The 26,674-nt window shown below is 43.4% G+C and overlaps 1 protein-coding gene across 5 annotated transcripts in view; it reads right to left on the bottom strand.

The window, feature by feature from the left end:
* Positions 1-26,674, bottom strand: part of DBN1 (drebrin 1) — a 77,917-nt gene that overhangs the window by 4,867 nt on the left and 46,376 nt on the right. Inside the window, exons 2-12 of one of the 5 annotated variants that reach the window (XM_069971255.1) lie at positions 16,626-16,681; positions 15,964-16,076; positions 14,542-14,616; positions 12,622-12,765; positions 11,162-11,239; positions 7,744-7,895; positions 7,207-7,270; positions 7,049-7,132; positions 6,684-6,789; positions 4,785-5,425; positions 826-928 (exon numbers count right to left, since the gene is read on the bottom strand). In XM_069971255.1, the coding sequence (XP_069827356.1) occupies positions 826-928; positions 4,785-5,425; positions 6,684-6,789; positions 7,049-7,132; positions 7,207-7,270; positions 7,744-7,895; positions 11,162-11,239; positions 12,622-12,765; positions 14,542-14,616; positions 15,964-16,076; positions 16,626-16,681 (1,616 nt within the window). Of the gene's footprint in view, positions 1-825; positions 929-4,784; positions 5,426-6,683; positions 6,790-7,048; positions 7,133-7,206; positions 7,271-7,743; positions 7,896-11,161; positions 11,240-12,621; positions 12,766-13,127; positions 13,197-14,541; positions 14,617-15,963; positions 16,077-16,625; positions 16,682-26,674 lie in introns of those variants that run through there. The other 4 variants (XM_069971265.1, XM_069971237.1, XM_069971227.1 and 1 more) reach the window with 4 other exon arrangements.

Genomic DNA, 26,674 nt, shown 5'->3' with positions numbered 1-26,674 from the left:
GTCGAAACCCACCTAACCCCCCTACACTTACCGACTCCTGCCGATCCTGCTCCTGCTGCAGATCCCACTGCAGAGAAATCGACGCCCGCTCGTCCAATATGCAAATCAGAAGAGATAAGTTCGATGTCCATAGCATATCTCTTCTAATTTGCATATTAGGCACGTAGACTGCAATTTCTCAGTGGGAGGACTGCTATCAGGAATGGGACCGGCAGGAGGCGGTGAGTATAGGGGGCTCTATCGAGGGGGGTCAGGTGGGTTCCAACCCGGGTGCGGAGGTGACTGGTTCCCTTTAAGATTCTTCAATCGATTCGAAAATGTACATCCAATATAAGTTGTAAGTACGGTTAAATATAGGTTAAAGGACAGAAATCCGCCATAAAAATAGAAAAGCGGCTATGAAATACAAACTAGGAATGCCTCTGTAATCAGTGTGCTGGAATAGTATGAAGACTCCGCATAGTACTGTCATAATGCTGTACAATGTCAAGGGTGTCAAATTCAGGCCCTCCAGCTGTTGCAAAACTACAATTTCTATCTTTCTTTATGGTGCGTTTACACAGAGATTTCACTGACAGATTTTTGAAACCAAAACCAGGAACAGACTTTAAACAGAACAGGTTATAAAGGAAAGACTGAGATTTCTTCTCTTTTCAAATCCATTCCTGGCTTTGGCTTCCAAAATCTGTCAGATAAATCTGTCTGTGTAAACGCACCATTAGCTTTGGTTGTCCAGGCATGATGGTAATTGTAGTTTTATAACAGCTGGAGGACCTGAGTTTGACACCAGTGTTTTGCTTAGGAAAAACAATGTGATTATTTTACCTGGTGGTTTGTTGTAAAACACGGGTGGTGGAGCTTTAGCAGACAGGTCATCGGACTGAGCAAAATCTTCATCTTGTGACTGGCTGAAGTAACCTTCACTTGCCTGGAAAGCATGAAAGACAGGATCATCTATTAGTCCATTTTACATAGTCCATTTTACCCAAGAGAAAAGGCATCCCTGACATTTTATATGAAGGCTGCGGAGTAACCAGACTACGACTACATGCTCACCTTTGTTCCTGGTACACTACATACCCACCACTGATGTGCACATAGTCCAAGTCTCTGACTAATCATAACTTGCATTCCGGAACACGTCACCAAATTATTATCAGATAAAATATCAGGTAAAAATCCTTAACAGTCTAAAAAAAATCAGATCTCACCACTGGTAAGCATCTGTGTGACACACCAATATTCTATGGATGTGTATGAATATATATTATGTTAGTATCGTTCATAAACATGGATGTTTTTGGAACAGGGGATGAAATCTATATAATAAAGCAAAGTATGATGACTCAAGCTTAGCTGGAAACACCAGGCTATTCAACCCATAGGCATTAGATCATCATCAGATACCAAAGGCGAACAGTGTATTAAAACGCCCACGCTACTCCAAATAGAGATACAACCGTATCAAGCTGCGTGCTACAACCGGTGGTTACCTGCTCCCACCTATAGGATACCGGCAGGTTATCCTCAAATATGAATGACTAATAAATAGCTGTGCCTCGCTACTAGAAAACAAAAAGCCAAGAGGCAGGTTAAGTTACCGCAATCGCCAGCATTAACCACTCTGTTAGTATAATGATCCTGTAGATATACAAATATTTCACTCACAGATACACTTTAGTTGTTATTCTTAGATTTGTAGTCCTTCATATTGGGGAGTATTTCAATGAAGCTGTCCTGGTAGGTATCCCACGAAGACAGTTTAATTTGCTACTGTTCGCAAGGCACGTGTCCCGGCTAATGGCGTGTATTGCACTTGCAGTGATGGTCCCGAGCCAGAGTACTCTGTGACGTCACAAGAGCTACGGATCACTGTATGAGGCAAACTTTCTCAACGCATTTCAAAGGTTCAAGTTAAATTGTCTTTGTGGGATACCTACCAGGACAGCTTTGTTTAACTACTCACCAATATGAAAGACTACAAATCTAAGAATAGCAACTAAAGTGTATCGGTGAGAAAAAAATTTTGTATATCTACAGGATGGTTAAACTAACAGAGTGTTAATGCTGGCTATTGTGGTACCTTAACCCGCCTCTTGGCTGTTTGTTTTCTAGTAGCCCGGCACAACTATTTATTAGACATTCATATTTCAAGATACCAAAGGCGACTGTGGAATACTCTGGAACACTGTAGGGTAGGTGGCCATACAATTAAAAGGGATTAGCCAGAATTAGAAAAGGAGTAGCTATTTTCTTGTGTAAACAGCACCACCCCGTCTTCAGGTTGTGTGTGGTATTACAATTCAGCTCCACTGACTTCAAAGGAATTGAGTTGCAAAACCACACCCAACTGGAGGACAAGAGAACAAGAACTGTTTCTGGAAGAAAGCAACCATGTTTTTTCAAAGCCTGGATAACCCCTGTTGGACAAATGGTCATACAGCTAACAGCTATTCCTCTCAAGTCACCAATAATCATGCATGCTTGGCTGGGCTGGCTTGGCCTAGCAGGTATATTATTTTTATTGGTTATAAGAAAATAACAAAAGAGCAGACATGCTGAAATGCAACTCCAGCTCCTAGTGGGAGACAGTATGGAGACCACTATACACATTACAAAGTTACCTAAACCTGCTGAAATCTATAGGTCCACATTTATCATGGCCACCTTTAGGCCATGCTCACATAGCGTAAGACACTGGGGGGGGGGGGGGGTTCGGGGGAGAGATTTATCAAAGGGTGTAAAATTTAGACTGGTGCAAACTGCCCACAGCAATCAATCACAGCTCAGCTTTTCTTTCACCAGAGCTGGAAGCTGAGCTGTGATTGGTTGCTGTGGGCAGTTTGTACCAGTCTAAATTTTACACCCTTTGATAAATCTCCCCCCCCTGGGTGTTCTGTGACCCGGCTGGTGTCAGAAAAGATCATTGCGGCCGCTACTGCAGTACCGGCCAGATGATCTTAATTTCTGATTAATTGGAATGCGGGCGCACCCGTATGCGCCCGCATCCCAATTCACTGCTGCACACAATGGAGTGTGCGGCCGGAGCCGCACGCTCCATTGTGTGAACTGACAGGTCTGTGCGTCCGTTATTTAATGAATAGTGGCAGCAGAAAACTGACATGTAAGTTTTTTCGTGCTGTCGGATGGAATCCTGACGGGATCGTATACTATGTGTATACACTCCGGTCGGGATTCCATTAATTCAAATGAAACATATGTTTTGCATAAATCACGGCCGTTGTTGCAAATTGCAACAACGGCTGTGATTTATGTAAAACATACGTTGTGTGAAAACGGCCTTAGAATCACATGACACAGAGTCTCACTCTAGCTATAGGTTTTATGAGGAGGCTTCATCTCCTAATGCATAGTCACAAGTAGTGAGGACAACGGGTGCTCCGTACACATATTCCACACACTAACAGTCCTTAAAAAGATTAGGGACATACAGCTATACATTTTGGGGGTGATTTATCAAAGTGTGTAAAGTTAAGACTGGTGCAAACTGCCCACAGCAACCAATCACAGCTCAGCTTTCATTTTACCAGAGCTGAAAGCTGAGCTGTGATTGGTTGCTGTGGCCAGTTTGCACCAGTCTAAACTTTACACCCTTTGATAAATCTCCTCATTTGAGTTTCCTATCCCATGAAGGTATCCCCTATCCACAGAATAAAGGCTAACAGGCTGATCTGTGGGAATCAAACGCTGGGACCCCCACTGGTCAGGAGAACACAAATTGTCCCTGAATTCTGTACACGATGCAAAGACCACAGGCCACACACATGCTTTAACTCATCCAAGTGAGACTTTCTGTGACATACTGTACTAGGTTAGTGGTACATTTTATCCAATATCCTTACAATTTTCTTGTGAAAAACTCCAATTTTTTTTATTAAAAAAGGCAAAATTAGCATTTTCTCGCTTATGGATGTAGCGATACCAAAAATGTGTACTTTTTTTTATTCTTCCAAATTGATAAAATTGCACATTAAGGGACATGTGTAATAGGAAATTGTGTGTTTATTTTATTATTTTTTTCTTGGGGCTCTACCCTCCACCTAAAAAGTGAAGTACCAAGAAGGGGTTCACCCTGTATGTTGTCCTTAGCCCTAAAATGGGTGGTCCTCACATTATAACACAAAAATTATGAAAGAAGGGATTAAAGTAGTGTACAGACTAGAAAACTATACTGTGAGTACAAGATCAGAATCTTAAGGCGATCTCTTAAACCCATAACTTTTGCAAAGTTGAAGGGATGATCAAAAATCATGACTAATCAAAGCTTAATTGCTGGAACGAACAACTATTTTCTATCACTTGAGACTATAACAGAAAACTCTGAATTTCTAGATTGTAAGTGTAAGTAATCGTACTGCAGTGATGGGAAACCAAAGAAATGTTCTTCATCCCTGTCATATTGGATGGTCAACATTATCCATCTCCCCTAAGGGAACGGGGGCACAATACAGTTTAGTGGTGTTCTGTGGTATCGGAATAAAAATGGAAAAAATGTCAAGACACTTTATTTATTTTTTATACTCTTCCTGATAACAAAAAATATATAAATATGGCATAACAATTTTAAGCCATTGAATCATGGGAAAAACACTAGTAGTTTAAATATCTAAACTAGAAAAAAAAATCATTCCTGTTAAATACACTGGAAAAAAAAAAGAAACCTGGTCATTATCAGGAGACATGGCCTGGTCTTGAATTGGTTAAGCATTGCACATATATTTTAAACAAACATTGTAGAAATTATATTAAGATTTCTGGCACACCTGAGTTCCTTCTCTTTGAGATGTCTCCCCATTTGTGAGAGGAGAGTCTGTAAGCTCTGGCTGATGACAAGAAGCTTCCTGCAATGCGTGCTGATAGCTCAGAGTCATCTGATGAGGACCCTCAATGTGAATGATACTCTGGGGATCCTCCTCTGCCTCCATGTCACAGAAGGTAGGTGGTGGTTGTGGTAGCTCCTCAAAGTTCAGAAGGTTATCCTCAGGAACAGGAGGACATGCCTCAGTTTCCCCAGTAAGGTTTTGCTCAGTTTGGATGTCCTCATGGGATGTCATCAAATTGCCATCTGTCCAGGTGGATTCCTGAGGCTGGTCATTCTGCCACAGATCAAGAAGACTAGGAGCCTCTTGTGTTGGAGGGGGGTGAGAATCTGACAGCAGGTCAACCTCTCCTAGCTCCATAGCAGCTTCTTCCTCACTACCTGTCAACTGAGGAGCAGCTGGAAATCCACCATCTTCATCTCTTGTCTCCATAAAAACATCTTCTGTAAGCCCTTGTGGCTCCCATGCACCATCCTGGACAGTCTGCTCTGAACTCAGGGCTTTGTTCCACTCTTCACCCAAGCTACTACGACGTTCCTTCTCAGGAGTACGTGGTGGTCCGGCTTCTGAGGAACTTCTCCCCGCTGTAGGCAAAGGAAGAAAAAAAAAATTAATAAAGAGAAACAAAAGAACCAAGAATGCTGCAAAGTATCTATCCATTTCCTTTAAAATGCTAAGAACAAAAACATTAAAAATGTAAGAGACGTTTAACTTAAAATGCTAATACAGACCATTAGGGAAACACTGGTATTTGCATACAAAATCTAGAATTCTATAGGGAAGGAGCTTTGCAAAAGTTTAGCTCCGGAACTGAATACAGCAATAAAGAATATGAACAAAGTAGAGATCACAATGGTTATTGTGCAAAATATTAAAATGCAAAGTAAACATGGCATCCTGTAGCTGGTTGCCAAGGTGTATCCAAAAGACGGCAGATGGAAGGTGCTGTGCCATTATACACTGCAGGGAGCATAGATCTGATTTTTTATGCTGTCTAACAGTAAAGCTTACAGATTGAAAAAGCGTCTATTCTTTCAGAAACAGACGTGCAATACTGTTATACATTTACTCTATTATACACTTTGATATTTGTCACTTTGTAAGACATACATATTATAGTGTCTCGTAAAAAAAGGTTTTTTTTTAGAAGATCCCTCACCAATGACCTACTAGGGCATTATGGGCCAAAATGTTGGGGACTCACCATCAGATAAGACCCAACGCGGCAAATATCGCCCATGTAATAGGCCCAATGTTCCTTCAATGCTGATCTTTCACATGTCAAAAAGTAATATGTTGTGGGCACATCTCCCAGTGTAATAAATGTGTAGCCAACGGCTGATTAACAATGCGCCAAACAACCTGGCACTTGTTTGCACAGCCCTGGCCGCATGATTTACAGCATGGCATAGGCCAGGGTCTCCAAACTGCGGCCCTCCAGCTGTTGCAATACTACATTTCCCATCATGCCTGGACAGCCAAATCCAAAGCTTTAGCTGTCGAGTCATGATGGGATTTGTAGTTATGAAACAGCTGGAGGGCCGTAGTTTAGAGACCCTTGGTCTAACACCACTATTAGGCCTTATTCTTGCGCTCCATGAGGAGTGTGATGCCGGGAGAGCTGACCGTGTTTAAATCTTCATGGGACTTTACCGGGCTCTGTAAGTTCCCTGGATTACGGAGCATGAGAATAAGGCCTTAGAGCTGCCACCAGCACACAGCATACAAAGCAATTCACCAAATTCAGTGCGCCATATTTTGGCCGTGACAGCTAGCCGTGTCAGTTAGCTGCAGAAAGGGGACCATGAACTTAATAGCATTTTTTTTTTTGTCTGAACTCACCAGTCCGTGGAGTTAGCAATGAAACATTTCCATCTAAAGCCTTCTCTTGCTGCTTGAAAAATTCCCTAGGGTTCTCTGTACGCTGGGCAATAATGGCAGCAGCCTCCTGTAGAGGAAAAAAAAAAGGAAAGGACACAAGAAAAGGTTATAAAGTATGGAACTTCATCGTATACAAAAAGGGCAAATGTGTTAGGAATGATGCACTGAAATGCTACTAAACAATACAAGGAAAAGAAAAGCTGAGTCAGCAGTGGAAGGTCACTATTTTGACCGTTAGATGACAGTAATGTCATCTGCACCAGACAAAAGCCTATACAACATGTCAAAACAGTAGTGCCATACTGTATGCAGAGAGAAAAAACTACCTCCACTTCACTTTCTGTCCTCTTTTGTTCTGCTGCCTCATCGTCGTCCCTCTGGTCCATCTGGCAGGGTATGAACAGACAGTTCTATTAACAATAATAAAGCACTGCTGGCTAAATACAGGGGATGGAAAGGGGCTTTATGTTTGAGTTTAACTCACAAATATGGAATTGGTTTGTGATCTTCTCTTTGCCTCTTCTGCTTCTTCATCTTGCAGTTTCCTTCTAACAGCAAAACAAAGAGCAGGTGTATAAATGATAGAGGTCTTCCATTTGTATATTGAGATTTTATGCATATGTTCTAGTATATTGGCCTATATTACTCAAAGGAGTTTGCCCACAAAACAGACTCATCACTTATAAACAGGATAAGTGTCTGATCCCAACAGATGGGACACCCACTGATCTAGAAAACAGCAGTCCTGTGACACCTCTGGAACGGCAGTCGGGCACGCCTGCTGACGATTCATTTAACTATATGGGCCGCACAAAGATAGTGAAGCATTGTATGCTACTATCTTTATGTGGCCTATAGTGCTGAATGAATAAAGACCAGCAGGGACACAGGACTCCCGTTGTCGTGGTCACTGATGTCCTATGCCATGGTTAGAAATATGTCTGTTTCATGGAAAAATCCCTTTAAGAAAACCAATCTTTCTTATTAAACAATTTAGATGCCTTGCACAGAGAGCTGGTACCTGTGTTCCTCTATTTGCTGCTCTCTTTCCTGGTAACGTTTCTCGCGTTCTTCCTGTTCTTTTTTTTCTTGTTCCATGCGTTCCTGCTCAAAGCGTAATCTTTCCTCAATAGCCTTCTGCCTTTCTTCTTGCTTCCTTTCCTCCTCTTCTCTCTGGCAAAAACATATCAATCAGTCAGTAACAGTGGCGGATTAAATGTACCCTGGGCCCCGGGCTGTCCACCCAACCTGGGCCCCCCCCCCCAGTCAATTCGCCCACATTATAATCTGCTACTGCGTCCCCCCCCCACTGTCCCCAATAAACACTGCCTGCCTCCCCTCCCTGCTGGCCCCAATAAACATAATGTTTGGTCCCTTGCTGCTACCCCCAGTAAGCATTGCCCACCCCACCTCCACTGCCCCCAATAAACATATCGCCACCTCACCTGGTCCCCTGATGTTGCCCCCCCCCAAGGTCACAGCAGCACAGAGGATGTCAGGAGAAGAGGGTGCTGATCTTATAGGAGAGGTCCAAGCAGCACAGAGGATGTCAGGAGAGGAGGGTGCTAATCCTATAGGAGATAGTCCCCCTTTATAGATGGTCTCCCTCTTTCCCCCTTATAGATGGTCCCCCTCTTCCCCCCTTATAGATGGTCCCCCTCTTTCCCCCCTATAGCTCGTCCCCCTCTTCCCTGTCCCCCCTTATAGCTGGTCCCCCTCTTCCCTCTCCCCCCTTATAGCTGGTCCTCCTTTTCCCCCTTATAGATGGTCCCCCTCTCCCCCCTCCCTCATAGATGGTCCCCCTCTCCCCCCTCCCTCATAGATGGTCCCCCTCTCCCCCCTCCCTTATAGATGGTCCCCCTCTCCCCCTCCCTTTATAGATGGTCCCCCTCTCCGCCCTCCCTTATAGATGGTCCCCCTCTCCCCCCCCTTATAGATGGTCCCCCTCTTCCCCCCCTTATAGATGGTCCCCCTCTTTCCCCCCCTTATAGATGGTCCCCCTCTTCCCCCCCTTATAGATGGTCCCCCTCTCCCCCTCCCTTTATAGATGGTCCCCCTCTCCCCCTCCCTTTATAGATGGTCCCCCTCTCTCCCCCCCTTATAGCTGGTCCTCCTTTCCCCCCCTTATAGATGGTCCCCCTCTCCCCTCTCCCTTATAGATGGTCCTCCTTTCCCCCCCTTATAGATGGTCCCCCTCTTTCCCCCCCTTATAGATGGTCCCCCTCTCCCCCCCCTCCCTTATAGATAGTCCCCCTCTCCCCCCCTCCCTTATAGATAGTCCCCCTCTCCCCCCCTCCCTTATAGATTCTCCCCCCCTCCCTTATAGATGGTCCCCCTCTCCCCCCCTCCCTTATAGATGGTCCCCCTCTCCCCCCCTCCCTTATAGATGGTCCCCCTCTCCCCCTCCCTTTATAGATGGTCCCCCTCTCCCCCCCCCCTCCCTTATAGATGGTCCCCCTCTCCCCCCCTCCCTTATAGATGGCCCCCCTCTCCCCCTCCCTTTATAGATGGTCCCCCTCTCCCCCTCCCTTATAGATGGTCCCCCTCTCCCCCCTCCCTTTATAGATGGTCCCCCTCTCCCCCCTCCCTTATAGATGGTCCCCCTCTTCCCCCCCTTATAGATGATCCCCCTCTTCCCCCCCCCTTATAGATGGTCCCCCTCTCCCCCCCCCCTTATAGATGGTCCCCCTCTTCCACCCCCCTTATAGATGGTCCCCCTCTTCCACCCCCCTTATAGATGGTCCCCCTCTTCCACCCCCCTTATAGATGGTCCCCCTCTCTCCCCCCCCTTATAGATGGTCCCCCTCTTCCCCCCCCCCCCTTATAGATGGTCCCCCTCTCTCCCCCCTTATAGATGGTCCCCCTCTCTCCCCCCTTATAGATGGTCCCCCTCTTTCCCCCCCTTATAGATGGTCCCCCTCTCTCCCCCCCTTATAGATGGTCCCCCTCTCTCCCCCCTTATAGATGGTCCCCCTCTTCCCCCCCTTATAGATGGTCCCCCTCTTCCCCCCCTTATAGATGGTCCCCCTCTTCCCCCCCTTATAGATGGTCCCCCTCTCCCCCCTCCCTTATAGATGGTCCCCCTCTCCCCCCTCCCTTATAGATGGTCCCCCTCTCCCCCCTCCCTTATAGATGGTCCCCCTCTTTCCCCCCCTCCCCTTATAGATGCCCCCCAGTGAGTAAATAACACAAAAATAACAAAATACAACTCACCTACCCTGCGTTCCCCCTGTCGATCCTCTCTCCGTCTGATGCGCGGCTGCCGGGGGTGTCCGGTCCTCTCCCCGGCAGCGCGCGCGTCACACAGCTCCTAGTGCCGCCTGGGCCCTGACTTCCGGTACGTGCGCTCCCAGTACCAGAAGTCAGGGCCCAGGCGGCACTAGGAGCTGTGTGACGCGCGCGCTGCCGGGGAGAGGACAGGACACCCCCAGCAGCCGCGCATCAGACGGAGGCAGCCGGAGACTCTTGTGACCGCAAGCGAAACAATGCTTGCGGTCACAAGAGTGCAGTGGCGGGCCGGGCCTCCCGGGCGGCATTATAATGTGGGCGGCAAGGCATGGGCCCCCCGGAGCCTCGGGCCCCGGGCGGCCGCCCAAACCGCCTACATTATAATCCGCCATTGGTCAGTAACCAATACTATACATGAAAGACAAAGCCAAGTAAAGCAGAAAAGGTAAGCAAAGAAATATCTAATCAATAATAGAAAGTTTGGGGTCAATTATATGCATAGGACTAGAAGTCAACACTGTGTTACAAATATCATACACAGCAGATAATTAGGAGTAGGGATGGTCAGAACCTGCCAAGCGCTCGGCAGCAGATTCCCGCTGTCTGCCCGCTCCGTGGAGCGTGCGGATCCAACAGGAGTAACGCCTGGAAAACTGGGATACAGGCTATGGCTGTATCCCAGTTTTCCAGGCGGTCCTCCCGCTGGATCAGCGGGAATCATTACCGGAAATCATTACCGAGGGTTCGGGTTCGTACGAACCCGAACCGAACTCTGTTAGGACCATCCCTAATTTGGAGTTAGAAATACATCAAGCAGCCATGACATTTTGTTTGCACATTATTTTCCTTGACACAAAGTTTTGAAACCTATTCTGTAAATGAGTTACCCATCAAAAACCCCAAGCACTATACTAGCAAAATCTATGTTCAAGCAGAGATTTTTTATGTAGATCAGAAGTCCCAAGAATACAAAACAGAAGAACATTGGGGAAAATGTGGTGAGCATTTACTGAAGATTAAAGGGGTTATCCAGAAACAGTGCCACTCTTGTCATTAGATTTGGTGTGATTTTGCAGGTCAGTCACTTTAAAGTGAATGAAGCTGAATTGAAATACTACACAGGACCTGAGGAAATGGGTGTCACTGATTTTGCGGAAAAAGAAGCTGTGCTTTTTAGATAACGCCTTTAAGGCGTGGGGGGCGGTATTTACTTTTGCTTGCTCCCAGAACTGTTCCCTGTTGAGACGTTTCATCTCCACCGCTGCGTCTGTCTTTTGGTAATTGGTTCCCTGTGAAGGAGAAGAAAATGCAAACAGTGATAAGTGTGAGGATACCACCAGAGATAAAAACACTGAAAAGTAACTGAAACACCAGTAGAAGAAGAGCGTATTTCAAAGGCTCTATTTGTACAACAAAGGCAACCATTTGGTCATGCAACCACATTATGCTGTGATTCCCCCACTTAAAGGGAATGTGCCATCAGAAAATTATTTATTGTTTAAATAATGTTTTTGCGTTAAACTTATTTTAAGAACTTTTAATGATTTTTTTTTTTTTACTAATTTTCTTTTTTTATCTATTATATGAACTAATCCTAAAATCTTGCAGTTTTCCTTTTCACTACTGGAGCTAAAACTAAGGGTACTATTACACGGAACAATAATCGTCCCTATCCGGACGATTGGCAGGCCACTGAGCCAATCACAGGCCGGGACCACCGTAGCCAGTGATTGGCTGAGCACCCTGCCAGCTGAGACAGGCCGCTCTGAAGCTGGAGTGCGCGGACATGGGGAGAAGCACAGAGGAAGAGAAGCCCTGCAACCTGGACAGGTAATGTATACAGTTTAAACAAGGGCTACAAGGACATCGGTAACAATGTCCATGCAGTCCTTGTTAAACGATTATCAGGCTGTGTAATAGGCCCAGTAAACGAGCGCCGATCTAGCAGGTATTATCGGGCTCCATCAGCCCGTGTAATACCACCCTAAGCTGAGACTTCCTGTTGTGTCTGTAGTGATAAGAGGAGACTGCTGTAAAGTGATCTGAACAGCATTACAGCATCATGTGACACCAGTAGATAATAGCAGCTCCCTGTGGAATGACCTCTTTAAACGTCTGTTGTCATCTAGGTCCATGAGTCTTGCTATTCTACTAAATGCTGTTAAAAACAGCTCAGGCAAGATGGCAGCCCCCATAACAATGTACAAAAAGTGAAATAAAAATAAATAAATACATTCAGAAAATAGAAACAGACTGAAATAAAAGTTTATGTTCCATTTAAGCTGGCCACAGATGCCATTATACGTGAAGTTTTAGGCTTTAATAGAAGCAGACTCAATAGGATCGGCCAATCAAATGATTGTATAGATTGAGACTGTTAACAATAATCCCTGCCGGCTTTACCATAAGGTGCACGCCCCTTAGTAAATTCTGCAGATCTGTGGCTGCCGAATGGCAGGAGCAGAAATCTATGTGCTGAAAGAGGCCATGCGTCCTTCCATCTTGTCACACCCCCTGCTCGACCATCAGATGAGCAGGGCATACATCAGAGAAAAGGATCAGAGCATAGATTTTTGCACAAACTGAGTGAATTGCATATAAATAAGTGCCTTTTCTATGTAATTCACCAGGCATGTAAATGGGTGTCTCCCCCCCCTTTTAGTTTGCTTACCACAGGATCATTTCCTTCGTCTTTAACCTGCAGTCTTTGTAACACTGGACTTGCCAGCCGCCCAGAACCATTAGATAGGCGCTGATTTATGGCCAAAGGATCTATGTCCTCTACACTGCTCGCATTCACTATTACGTCCACACCCTATAAAATAAGGAGAAAAAATTTGTCTGAATGTAGACTTTTGCATAATATGGTAAAGTAAGAAGTGAAATCCAAGCCATAAAGGTTATTGGGCAAAACAACACAATAACCCAAGTGTTCGATCAGGCAAACGACAAGGCAATGGTCACAGAACAAGCAGCACTCAAAGTGGAAAAACACAAAGTTAAGACACTGTGAAAACACACCATAACACCAACACATACACAGCAAACCCTGCCCTACCATCTCCAGAATAAGCAAATGTTACAAACATTTTGAAGAAAATTTAAAAACTGAAATTGTTATTATGCAGGCTTTCAACGTCAAGCCATGCGCTGAAAAGTTGCATACTGCATATGTACCATGGTTTATTTTGAATTTTTATAAGTTGTTTTGTATTTCCTTTTCTTCAGGTTTCCTTAAATTGAAAACTTTAGTAAAAATAAAAAAACAACAAAATAAGCAAAAACAAAAAGAAGCAAAAAAAAGAAGCGTATACAGAAAGAATTGCTAGAAAAAACAGTGATCTCCCAAGAAAGACTTAGTAATCAGAGCCCTTGATTAGCTGTCCTGTAACTTACCACCGATACATCGCTTTCCTGATATCTACATGGATAGAGCATCGCCAACGCGGGGATGCCACAGCTGTGGTCCTTTTTTGAACCGTGGCCCAGTTCCCGCGTATGCGCTGTTCTACTCCCGGGCAATAGAATCAATAGAGCCACATCATAGAGGGGAGGGGGTCTCCTTCTACTGGGGGCGGGCCAGCCCGCCTCCAGTGCTTCACCCCCGTCCAGGGCCCGAGAATAAAACAGCGATGTATGCGGGAACCGGCCGCGGTTCAAAAAAGGACTGCGGCATCGGTATCCCTGCACCTGTGCGGATCTATGTAATTATCAAAAAAGCGAAATACCGGTGGTACATTGTACCTCTACTGGGAGAAAAAAAAAATTCACATTGTTCTTAGAACCTCATGTACAGCACAGTTTTGATGCCTTAACATTCAAAGTTTGCCTATTTACGCTGCAGACTTCTTTTCTCCTTAAAGGGGTTGTCCAGGCATATAATAATTTATGAGCCTATAATAAAACACCTAACCCCACAACTCCTAGTATAACATCATCTGGTCCTCCACTTGTCACTCTTCTTCCTATGTCCGAGATGGACTAGCTTCAACAGGGGCAGCCCGCTGTGCCAATGCCTGACTGAGATAGGACACCATCTCAGAAGTAGGGTCAGCGACAAGTAGGTCCATGGTATGTATTTTTTTTTTTTTTTTTTATATATATGAATAAAGTGATTTTCATTGTCTGCCATGTAACAGATACAGTAGAGATGTGGCACAATCATGATCACTCTCAGCAAGCCTGCTAGCTTATATTACCCTCCCTTCTCCCTCTGCACAGAGAGATTGTATCAGAGCAGAGGATGATTCAGTAAGAACAAGGTTTTATTGGCTTGCAAGTTATCTCTGCAGACATGCAAACAGCTTGTAATGTCCAGTTTGGATAAAGAAAATTCAAATTATTTTTCTCATTTTGGATCCATCTAGCTGTCTCTTCTGTTTTCCCTAATACTGAAATGAATGTGTGTTTAGCCTACAGGTGGATAGAGCTAATAAACAGCACAGTGTGCTCAATTATTCCTAATTCTAGATCACAAAATGCTACAATCACTAGAGGTACATAGCAGGAATATAGGAGCAATAGCACACAATTGTGGGAATCAACTAAACTCAACCAATCTATCCAAGTACAGATACATAACAATTCTCACCTGGAAAAAGTCTGCCACCTGTGCCACGTGACTAGCACATGCACACTTCCTGGCATCAGGAACATCTTCACCAACCTAATAAGAAGAATACACATCGGTAATGTATAAGAACTACATAGAACATTTATGGATTTTAGCGAATTCCAATGGATTTGTGATTGACGTAATAAGTAGTGGTATACACAAAAGATCAACTCAATGGGAATCTATTATGGACGTTAGAGCAGACTAAACTGGTTGTATGGTGTTGTAGCCTGGATCACAATGTGTGCTTTCCTTATGAAAAGCCACTTGGATCCATATGAATATTTTGACGGTAATAACATCTCCTATAAGAGGAAGACGTATTCACATATGCGTTTTCTTATAAGTGCCAAAGATCACACACAATGATGGTTTGGCCCTTGGGCTCTTTAAAGATGTATTCACATCATAGGTATACTGCATATCAACACAGGCCGTTTGCGCTTAGCCCTCTCACTTAGGTCTGTTATCATGCCACGCTGCAGAACTGAACCCCAACGTGTAAAATAACAAATAATAGTAAGGTCTTACTTACACCTTCAGTGTTTTTCCCCATCCGCACTATTTTTACTCCCTGATTCATGCAATTTGGTCCATAATTGCACCTCATTGCATCTGTATCCACATCGGCATGGGCATAAAATGCTTAGGCTGGGTTCACACTGTGTTTTCAGCATACCTTTAACGGATCCGTTTTTTTAACAGACAAAAAAATAGTGTCAGCAACGTTTTTGTGTCCGTCAAAAAAAAACTGATCTGTTTTTTTTTTTATAATGGAAGTCAATGGACATCTGTGACGTCACTGAAAAACATGGATCAAATGATAGCAAACTTGGTCTTTTTTTGCCTGCTAAGGCTGGGTTCACACTGCGTTTCTGCAATCCGTTTTTGCAAAAAATGGATGAAAAACAGATTGCAAAAAACGGATGCATTTGTGTGCATCCGTTTTGATCCGTTTTTCCACTGACTTCCATTAAAAAAAATGGATCAAAACGAATGCACACAAATGCATCTGTTTTTTGCAATCCGTTTTTCATTCTTTTTTTGAAAAAATGGATTGCAAAAACGCAGTGTGAACCCAGCCTTAGCTGGTAAAAAAAAAAAAAAGACCAAGTTTGCAACCATTTGATCCATGTTTTTCACTGACGTCACAGATGTGACATCTGCGGAAAAAGACAGATCCCATTTCTATCGGCTAATCCATGCCCTGATCACGTCTGAGTTATGACATGACCTATTTTTTTACGGATCAGGGAGCGGATCGTCTGAATAGGATTTAATGGCCCCTGTGGTTGCGGATCCGTGATTACACGGAACGTGTGAATGCAGTCTAACTATTACAGTAACTATAGCACTTGTGCCCTCTCAGCTGAAGAAAACAAATGGCAATCTCCTCACCCAGTTGATGAGCACATAGCGAGCTAGCATGGCATGGGGCTCCTTCACACTGCAGAAGCCATACATTATTTTCTGGTTCTCAAAGTGGGTGGAAAGGTCAGGTAATCCGCCGCCTAGAAAAAAGTTCAAATAAAAGAAACATGAAAAGTCACAAAAGTGTTATGGTCCTATCTGCAACCGGCAAACAGTGCACTGGATCTCTGCAAATCATGGTGGGAATGTATTCAGGCCCCCATACAGAGGATTCAATACTGTCAATGACTACTTGCTGACAAGCAGGGGATTATATATCCATTTTAACTTAGTGAAGCTTATGTATAGATATTTACCAGTGTTTTGGTTATGTCATCTTCTATAGTTGTATATACAGACTGTATGTTTACAAACAATATAACCTTCAAACATTTTTAAATGTCAACATCCTCAAAAATTACAAATAATACAAAGCAACCTGCATCAATACATTGCTAGATCCATTATTAATGCTTTCTAAAAGATACACATATAGTCTTCCAATCCCAGGGATAATGGGCCACAAAACAGCAGAATAGTGTTTTCATAGTACACTAATTGAATTGGCTTTTCACAGTTTTGAATGTGACCTTCCCGGCAATGTATATATACTTGTATAAATTATATTTATAGGGCACTTTAGTACTTACTTCCTGACGCTGCCAAGGTGAGGTTATCTGTGCCATCCTCGTATGTGTACAATGCCCTGCAAAACAATAAAAAACCTTTATTCAAAGTAAGATAGAACTAATAGGATAGAACTAGTTGTATAGTTGGTAATAACATCTAACGCACTCTTTAGGTTCAGGACGCCTCTCATCTCAAAATAAACATAGGACCTAGAGCAGCAAATTACATGAATTCTAAACTATTTTACTATGTGCCAACCTCATGGAAATCATTTATCCACTGACATAGATCTGTCATTCCTATCAGATTGGAAACACAACACAATCAGTCAATGTCACTGAGAGGGCAAAGAAAGGTAACACAATGTATAAAAACAGCATGAAAAGATAAAGGAAGGAAGAAAACTTGAATGAGAGGTTCTGGTGACATTAAAAGAGTTGTGCAAATGATTATTTATTTTCCTATAGTATACCTTTTGTCTTTGTTACTTCCCTGCAGCAATGATTGGCACACAAGGCAGCCAATCACTGGCCTCAGAAGTGTCGTGCAGACTACTGCAAGGCCAGTGAATGGTGGCAATGTGTTTGGGCATATCATCGCTGCAGGAAAGTATACAAGGTCAGCAGAAAGGACTGGGGCAGCGTTGTTGGACAAAGCGGGGTGAAGCAGGTGAGTATACAGTATTTTTTATTTTATCACAAAAACACGCAAAATAATAATTCAGACAATCCCCTAGAAAAGTGTGCACCACGGACACACACATAAGACACCTTGTGTAAAGTTCATGTTTATGATCTTTGTCTTCATTATATGGGGAATTGCGGAGGGGGATTAGCTGACTATGTCCATCTTCTGACATTTGAAGGAACCAACAACATGAAATTAATTTTGGACTGTCAGGTTGTGGCCAGTTGTATTTCACCTCGTTTCTCTATTCAACGATCTTTGTTGCAATGCAGAATGGTTTTGGTCATGTGACCCCTGTAGTGGCCAAAACTGCTTTGTAGCCCTAGCCTTAAGGGCCTTATTACACCAAATGATTATCGGCCATACTTGGCTGATTACCTGCCATTCCTGCCGATATCGCTTAGTGTAATAGGTCATGTTAAGAGGCAATCAATCAGTAGACATGTGCGTTGTATCAAAACAATGGGGGAGATTTATCAAACATGGTGTAAAGTGAAACTGGCTCAGTTGTCCCTAGTAACCAATCAGATTCCACCTTTCATTCCTCACAGACTCTTTGGAAAATGAAAGGTGGAATCTGATTGGTTGCAAGGGGCAACTGAGCCACTTTCACTTTACACCATGTTTGGTAAATCTCCACCTATATCTATATACCTAGACTATGCTTCAGGGACTATCTATCAAAACAATAATGATAGTGACGGTCTGCTGCCCATCTCTCCGCCTAATAGCAGTGGTGGCAGCAGTGACTAAAGCTTTCATAAATGGGCCACCTGGACAACTAAGGATCGTCCGGGCAGCCCCTCCTGCAGCTCCCCGCATCACTGCCCCCCCTCTCCCTCCATGCTCCACGCCTGTGCGTGCGAACAGACAGCAAGCAGGGAACGAGGAGGAAGCGAGCGATGACCTGACCTCAACTCTGAACTGACCTCAACTCAATACCGTGTAATACGACCCTTAGGCTCCCTAATTACTACACTGCATCATTCTAAAAGGTTAATTTAGCAATAGACTAAAGGGGTTATCTAGGATTAGAAAGCAGTTAAATTCTTCAAAAAACAGCACCGCACCTGTCCTACGGCGGTACGTGGTATTACAACCCCATGTGTTCCAGCAATACCACGCACAAAGTGAGGACAAAGATGGTGCGGTTTCTGGAAGAAAGCAGCCATGTGCTATATTGCAACTCCTAGATAACCCATTTAAAAGACTATGCTTACTCTGTGTAGGGCACTGCAGACAAAATTCAGCCTCAAAAAATCCACCCAAGCAAACGGAACCTCTTTCATGTATTAGGAAGCGGAATGTGATTACCCTAAGCATATTTCTATAATAACAGACTACACATTTTTGTCGTTATGAAGACGACTTCCTAGCTTAATGGTCAAACTGGGTGAGTAATAAAAGCGCTGCATCTTAGCAGAGCACCAGTCCATCCCCCAGCATCCTATTAGTGTGACTGCCAGATGATTTCCCCCACAGGCCATTACTTGTGGCCACCTAATCAGCTGTACTTACATATACTACATGGCTGCCAGAGATGAAAATGCTAAGCAAAAGTATATTTAGAAGAGCTCCCTCCCGTCACTATCCTGCTTTTGCCCCTGGGCACGCATAATTGATTATCCATGTCATACTACTTTCTGGGGCTTGGGCATGTGAAAATCTATAGGTTCCAGAATGCATTTCGGCAGAATAGGACAAACCAGGCGATATCTGTATGAGAGAAACTGAAGAGCTATTCCATGTAATACAAAATCAGGAGTTAAGAGGCTTGTTGTTATTGCTGTTAGGCGTTTAATAGAGACATCAATGATAGAGGAAATGGAGTCTTCGGTGTGTAATTTCAGTGCATTGGGAGAACTAAATGATAATTACACATTTACCAGCACACGAGCAACCTACCTCCAGTACTACAAAGACGACCAGCTAGATTAGGACTAGACTAGAACCAGTGTCTAGCAGTTCCACATCACACCCAGCATCCTCTAGTCTACATTACCATTTACCACCACAATCACCCACTCTCATACGGGTGAGAATGGGTGCAGCTGCTGTTAATCCACTGCCAGGCGGTTCATCAGTGCCTGAGCCATTACTATTGATTTCCCCCTTTGCCTTCCTTGAATAGGGGGTCACTGGACCTGAAGCTCATGTACTCTGTATCACTGATAATTTTGCCCTGGGTTGTACAACAGTGATCCTCTGTGTTTACTGTACATCAATTACAAGCGTCATCTTTATAATATCAGGAAGGAAAAAAAATCTTATTTTTGGCACTAGAGAAGATTCAAATTGTCAAGCTATACGTCTGCATCCATTGTTATGCCTACATATAGCTTGCACAAATAATTATTATAAAAAAAATAATATTGGTAATATTGCTCAAAGTACAGGGAATTTTTAAGAGGTCCTAAAAATACTAACCAATCTTGTAACCGCTAAGCTCCCCCTTAAAACACTAAATCTAGCTTGAGTGACCCCCTTTTTCCCCACTGTCTACTCTAGGGAGGTGGGTATTTCTGCTTATATTATGTATATGTGACACATAGCTAATGCAAAGCATGATGTAATACAACACTTATGTAATTTCATTGCCTGTAACAGTTTTTACATTATATATAATAATAATAATATTAATAATAATTTTTATTTATATAGCGCCAACAGATTCCGCAGCACTTTACAATTCTGGGGTGCATACATAGACAAAAAAAATCAACATTACAGAGATACATATAATTATCCATACATGAGGAGTGAGGTCCCTGCTCGCATGCATGAGCTTACACACTATCAGGAGGGGGTGCGAGACAAAATGGCAGAGGGGCAAAGTGCATCATTGTTACTATGGTCCGGCCATCTTTATGAATAAGGCAGTGCGGGTAAGGGGGGGTGAACCTGTCACCAGCCAATGCCTGCATGCACAGGTCTAAGTGCTTAAATGCTTGGTGTGTGTGTGTGCGCGTGTATGTATGTGTCTGTGTGTGTGTGTGTGTGTGTGTGTGTGTGTGTGGAGGGGGGGTTGAGGGTTGAGTCAAAATTAGGGAACCTGGTAAGCCTGTTTGAACAGATGTGTTTTGAGGGCATGTTTGAAGCTTTGTGTATTGGTGGTGAGTCTGACAGTCTTGGGTAATGCATTCCATAGAACTGGTGCAGCTCAAGGTGGATGTTAATCGTAAGTCATTAGAAGAGCGTAGGGCACGGGTAGGACGGTAGACAGAGATGAGGGAGGAGATGTATGGAGGTGCAGCACTGTGGAGAGCCTTGTGGGTGAGCAGGAGGACTTTATATTGTATCCTGTGTTTAACAGGGAGCCAGTGTAGTGACTGGCACAGGGGGGAGGCATCAGTATAGCGGCTGGACATGGGGATGAGCCTGGCCGCTGTATTGAGAATGGACTGGAGAAAGGAGAGTTTAGAGGAAGGAAGGCCGGTTAGTAAGGAATTGCAGTAGTCAAGACGGGAATGAATCAGAGCGATAATGAGAGTTTTAGCAGATTCGACAGGAAGGAAGGGACGGATTTTAGAGATGTTTTTTAGATGCAGATTACAGGAACGTGAAAGAGATTTAATGTGAGGAGTGAAGGACAGATCTGAGTCAAACATAACCCCAAGGCAGCGGGCTTGCTGTGTAGGGGCTATGGTCGCACCACAGACAGAGATGGAGATGTCAGGTGGAGGGTGTTTAGCAGAGGGAGGGAAGACAAGAAGCTCAGTCTTAGCAAGGTTTAGTTTTAGGAATAGGGAGGACATAGCGTTAGAGACGGCAGACAGACAGTTACTGGTGTTCTGTAGAAGAGCAGGGGTGATATCACGGGAGGCGGTATATAGCTGGGAATCATCAGCATAGAGATGGTACTGAAAACCAAACTTGATGATGATTTGTCCGATGGGTAAAGTGTAAAGTGAGAAAAGGAGAGGGCCCAGGACTGATCCCTGAGGAACCCCGACTGTAAGGGGAAGAGAAGATGACGTGGAGCCAGAAAGTGATACACTAAAGGAGCGGTCGGAGAGATAGGAGGAGAACCAGGAAAGAGCAGAGTCCTTGAGGCCGATAGAGCGGAGCGTGGAGAGGAGGAGCTGGTGGTCTACAGTGTCAAAAGCTGCAGATAGGTCCAGGAGGATGAGAAGTGAATGGTCACCTTTAGATTTGGCGGAGAGGAGATCGTTAGAGACTTTAGTAAGGGCAGTTTCTGTAGAGTGGTGAGGACGGAAACCGGACTGAAGGGGGTCAAGGAGAGAGTTGTCAGAGAGGTAGCGGGTTAGGCGGGAATAGACCAGACGTTCCAACAGTTTGGAGATAAAAGGAAGATTAGAGACAGGTCGATAGTTGGCAGCACAGGAGGGGTCTAGAGAGGGTTTTTTCAGTAATGGAGTGATAATGGAGTGTTTGAAAGCCGAGGGGAAGATGCCAGAGGAGAGGGAGAGGTTGAAGATTTTAGTAAGGTAAGTAGTGACAACAGGAGAGAGAGACTGGACAAGGTGTGAGGGAATAGGGTCACTAGGGCAGGTGGTGGGACGAGAGGAGGAGAGGAGTCTGGAGACTTCCTCCTCTGTTACAGGTTCAAATACTGAGAGGGAAGAGGAGGAAATACAAGAGGGAATGGGATCAACACTTCTTTGGGACTGGGAGGTGATCTCCTGACGGATGGTATCTATCTTTTCCTTGAAGTAGGATGCTAGGTCTTCAGCACAGAGGTTAGTTACGGGTGTCTGAACTTTGGGTTTGAGGATGGAGTTGAGGGTATCAAAGAGACGTTTTGGGTTATGGGATAGAGAAGAGATGAGAGAGGTAAAGTAAGATTGTTTAGCAGAATGAAGAGCGGAGTAGTAGCTTCTAAGCACAAATTTGTAATGTAGGAGGTTTGCATCAGTTTTAGACTTCCTCCACGAACGTTCAGCACACCTAGAACACTGTCTAATATATATATATATATATATATATATATATATATATATATATATGTTAAAAATGTATGTTTGTTCTATAAAGTCTTTGTTCATATTTAAGGTTGTAGAATTCAATTAAAATCCTGTTACTCTACATGCCTGAGAAGAAAAAAAAAAAAACAGATATATTGAAGCGACTATGTACCCACAATCTGTCCCCCCCCAAACCCCTTGTACCTTCGGATAGCTGCTTTTAATCCAAGATCTGTCCTGCGGTCCGTTTGGCAGGTAATGCAGTTATTGTCCAAAAAACAACTTTTAAACTTACAATCCCCGTGCCCTACTGGAGTATCTGCGCCCTAACTTTGCACCACCCCTCCGTCCCTCCTCCCCACCCTCTTCATCATTAGGAATGCCACTGAAACATTTTCTCCATGCTGAACATTACACAGGTCCTTAACGATCCAGCCCATGTGCCGGGCTGCAACAGGTGGGGAATAGTAGGCAATCTGCCTGGAGCATTCCTGATGATAAGGAGGGTGGGGAGGAGGGACGGAGAGGTTTTGCCAGCCTAATGCATACACAATCCAGGCCACTCCCGTAGGGCATGGGGCTGCCAGTTTAAAAGTAAATTTTTAGCATAATAACTGCATCACCTGCCAAACGGACCGCAGGAAAGATCTTGGATTAAAAGCAGCCATCCAAAGGTACAAGCGGTTTGGGGGGGGGGGGGGGGGGGGTCAGATTGTGGGTAAAGAGTCGCTTTAAACATATGGATACGAAAGGCTTTACCTTTCCACATGTCTACTATAGACCCTAATACTAAAAATAAATAAATAAAAAAATGATACGTAGGATAAACGTGTTTCATGAGTGATAGAAAAGCATTGTATGTATTCAGCCCCAAGGGAACAATGCATATAAGTGTAAGCACGGCAAAAGTAACTAAATCTATCAGTACAGGATGAAGCTGAAACATGAAACATGGGTGGAACATACAAATTTAGACATGTAGTCATTGATCAGATTCAAATCCAGGGCCCCAACCCAGAACATAGCTCCAACGTAAGTATGAGCTCAGCCTAATATATCTTATATTTAAACATACACTCTCGAACATGCTGAAAAAACATGATGTGAAGAAGCAGGGGCGTAGCTAGGATTCATGGGGCCCCCCCTCCCCTATACACTAATATATACACACACACACACACGAGAAAGCCAATGTCTGCTTCTTCTGTCCATCCACTGTATTTAACTATAAACAGCCTATTAGGAGCCTCATGGTTATATACTAGGTGCAGGAGCAGACTACCATTTACTAATTAGCAAATTTACTGCAGTGTGTAAGTGACCCAGTGTTCTCTTACATGCTGCAACACAAAAAAAGGGTTAATACAGAAGACAATTAGCTCTCTCCTTCACTACTCCTGCACTGATAACCCCTGACCTCTGCAGGAGCTCAGAGAACAGGTTATCAGAGGTTATCAAAGTAGTGAGGCAGAGAGCTAATTGTCTTTAGCAAATTAACCCTTTTTTGTGTTGCAGCATGTAAGAGAACACTGGGTCACTTACACACTGCAGTACATAGAGGTTAAGCAAAAGGACACAGGAGGCTTCCCTGTGCATCCCCGGGCCCCCTCCCTCCACAGGCCCCATAGCAACCGCCTTTCCTGCCTCTATGGTAGCTATGCCACTGTGAAGAGGCATTTTTTTTGGCTGGTGCTCAGATACTTGTATTGTATGGTGCCACATATCAGTCAATGGGGAAAAATTGTGGGTCCCACTAAGGGATTTTCATTTTATGGGTATAACCACACAAATTACATTACTATGAATCATTTACTTTTGATCATCCCGAGTCTGATTACATATAACACTATATATAGCCAACCTGAGTGTGATAGAAGCCTCTCCATGTTTCTAGCACACTACATGGCATATGCATGATAGGCTTAGGAGAGAAGCTGAATGGCAGGAGGCAAGCAGCACAAGAAGCGAGTTGGAAGCGTGGGAGGAATATGAACATAATTGCATTATACATATATATGAACACTTCATTGTTTAGAAATAAAAATAAATTCACTTGACGTTAATTTTCCTGCAGTTACTGTGCAAAAGCAGGCCTTCCGAAGGAACGCTTCATCCTCCTCTTACATTGCGAACATTCCAGAGTGGTATGTTAAAAAAAGAAAAAAAAAAAAAAAAAAGCCCAGGACACAGAGGTCTAACACAATGAAAAGACTAGTCCTGTAAGTTGCAATGTGTGGCCTCCATAGATCAGACTTATTTTCCCAGCACATCCTACCGGACTGAGATCTACGGAATCTGGAGGCCAGGTCAACACCTTGAACTCCCTGTCGGATTCCTTGAACAAGTACTGAACATTTTTTTGCCGTGTGGCAGGGAATGAGAGCCTGAAATTAGGGAAACTAGCTACTATACTTGGGAAATAGACTGAACAGATAACAAGTATGGAAGGAATTGTCTCAGCATGGGCAGCAACCTATCAAAAGTTATGTTTGAGTGGAATATCCCTTTAAGAGTAGGGGGGGGGGGGCGTGAACAGAATTGAAAAACACAAGACAAGTTCTCAGTCTTTCTATCCAATGTATGTCCCAACATTCCATGTATGTTAAAGGGATATTGGTTAAAATGGCTCCCTTATCTCTATATACAATTGAGTTTACATTTTAGTACTTTAGACCTTCACAGTAAATGCAGTGTTGCAACATATCAATTTTTTTTACATTAAACAAAGATGGAGACATAACCGTGAGTCATCTATCTGTAGGGATCCCAGGAACTTCTCATAGTACTCTTACTAAACTCCCCTACAAAAAAACAGCAGCTTAGAAAATAACCCTATGAAACCCCATGTGCCTGGCAGATAATACAGTGCATATCATATTCAATGGCCGCGTGAAATTAACGGCTTGCACTATGGTTACAACAACAAACATTGCTTCAATAGCCATTTGCATTAAAACCAGAAGCATTTTGATAATGAAGATGAAGCTCACGCCATTCTGATAGAATAGTAGGACATTTGCATAAATGTTATGCAAATTGTATTTCTCTACATTATGGGCACTTTCTTTATAAGACTATTCATGCTGAAAGGGAACATTCTGAACACATCTATAAAAATAATAATAAGCCAATTTATCACCTTTTCGGATGGTTTTAATGAAAAAAACAAACAAACAAAGAATACATTAGAGTCACGCATAACACAATTTAAATGACATATGGTATTACAAAATACTGGGTAAAATGCCCCAAAAACAATTAAAAATAAGTTAAATATTTAAGTTTGAAAGTCTCTTTAAATAGTCACTAACATTTTAACAAATTCTGCAAAGTCCCCATACACTTTACACTAGTGTCACAGTACACACTGCTGTATGGTGGTCTCCTGTGTCTCCATATGGGTCAGGCGTGATGCAACTTCTCTGCCTGACCTATTTGTTCTCAGAGAGATGAGCCGCCGCCAGAGCAGTTTGGCTGCTGCTTAGAGGAAAAAGTAAGAAAACAGATAATCAAGTTTTATATCTCCCCAGTGCTATATTCACAGCATACAACGCTCTACAATGCTCTCCATGCTGCTTGTGCTATTACAAGTTCTGAGGATGTGCTATGGAGAGATCAAAGAGCAGTATCTTTTCTCCTGTGTACATTATATCATAGACATTATAGAGGTTAGGTCCCACCCACTAGCTAGGGGACGACTGGAAATGAGAGGTGGAGCCTTCAGAGGGGGGAAAATGGTGATAAGAGTCATATACAGGTTATATAAAGGCCAAAAATAGCACTATTCCTCAAGTTCACATATGTCCTTAAAAGAATTGTATTGTGAAAAATAGTCTTTATTTTTTCATTGTGATTTTTTTCTCATTTCCAGGTCATTATCTATATCTAACTACAATTCCTAAAATCGTGCAGTTCTCTTAGCACCACAATACCCTAAAACTTCTGTAGAGATCATTTCATAGCAACTTCCATCATCATCTTAATACTACAATGGGAGGTAACACTTCTAAGTTTAGGAATTCTCATAGGAAGTACAGGGTTTCCTATATTCATGTGGCTGCTGTAATGAAGATTTGTGAATTGCTATTAAAAGAGCAGCAGCTCAGACAAGATGGCTGCCCCTATTGTTATGCACTGAAAAGGAGACTTAAAAAAAATTGTAAAGTTTTATTAGATGAAATTTGTTTAAAAAAATGGTGAGTTTAGAGAAATGGTGTTTACTGTGCCCCAGGGGCCACATAAACCTGGAAAAGGTCCTGTTTGCTTTTATGTAGATAGCGACAATAAACATAATCCCTATTTAAGAACTCCATTAAGAAACCTTTGATAAGGTGAACCCTGAGACTTTAATTTTTAATGAGAGAAGTATCAAGTACTATTGCTAAGTGTTTTAATGCCTTACTGCTCTGAAACCTTAAAAATCTAAGTTTTACTTACAGTGAACCAAAAATCCCTTG

This window comes from Dendropsophus ebraccatus, chromosome 1 (assembly GCF_027789765.1).
Source record: "Dendropsophus ebraccatus isolate aDenEbr1 chromosome 1, aDenEbr1.pat, whole genome shotgun sequence".
Lineage (NCBI taxonomy): Eukaryota > Metazoa > Chordata > Amphibia > Anura > Hylidae > Dendropsophus > Dendropsophus ebraccatus.
The sequence above is the reverse complement of the archived record's forward strand: the minus strand, read 5'-3'. Positions and strand labels throughout refer to the sequence as shown.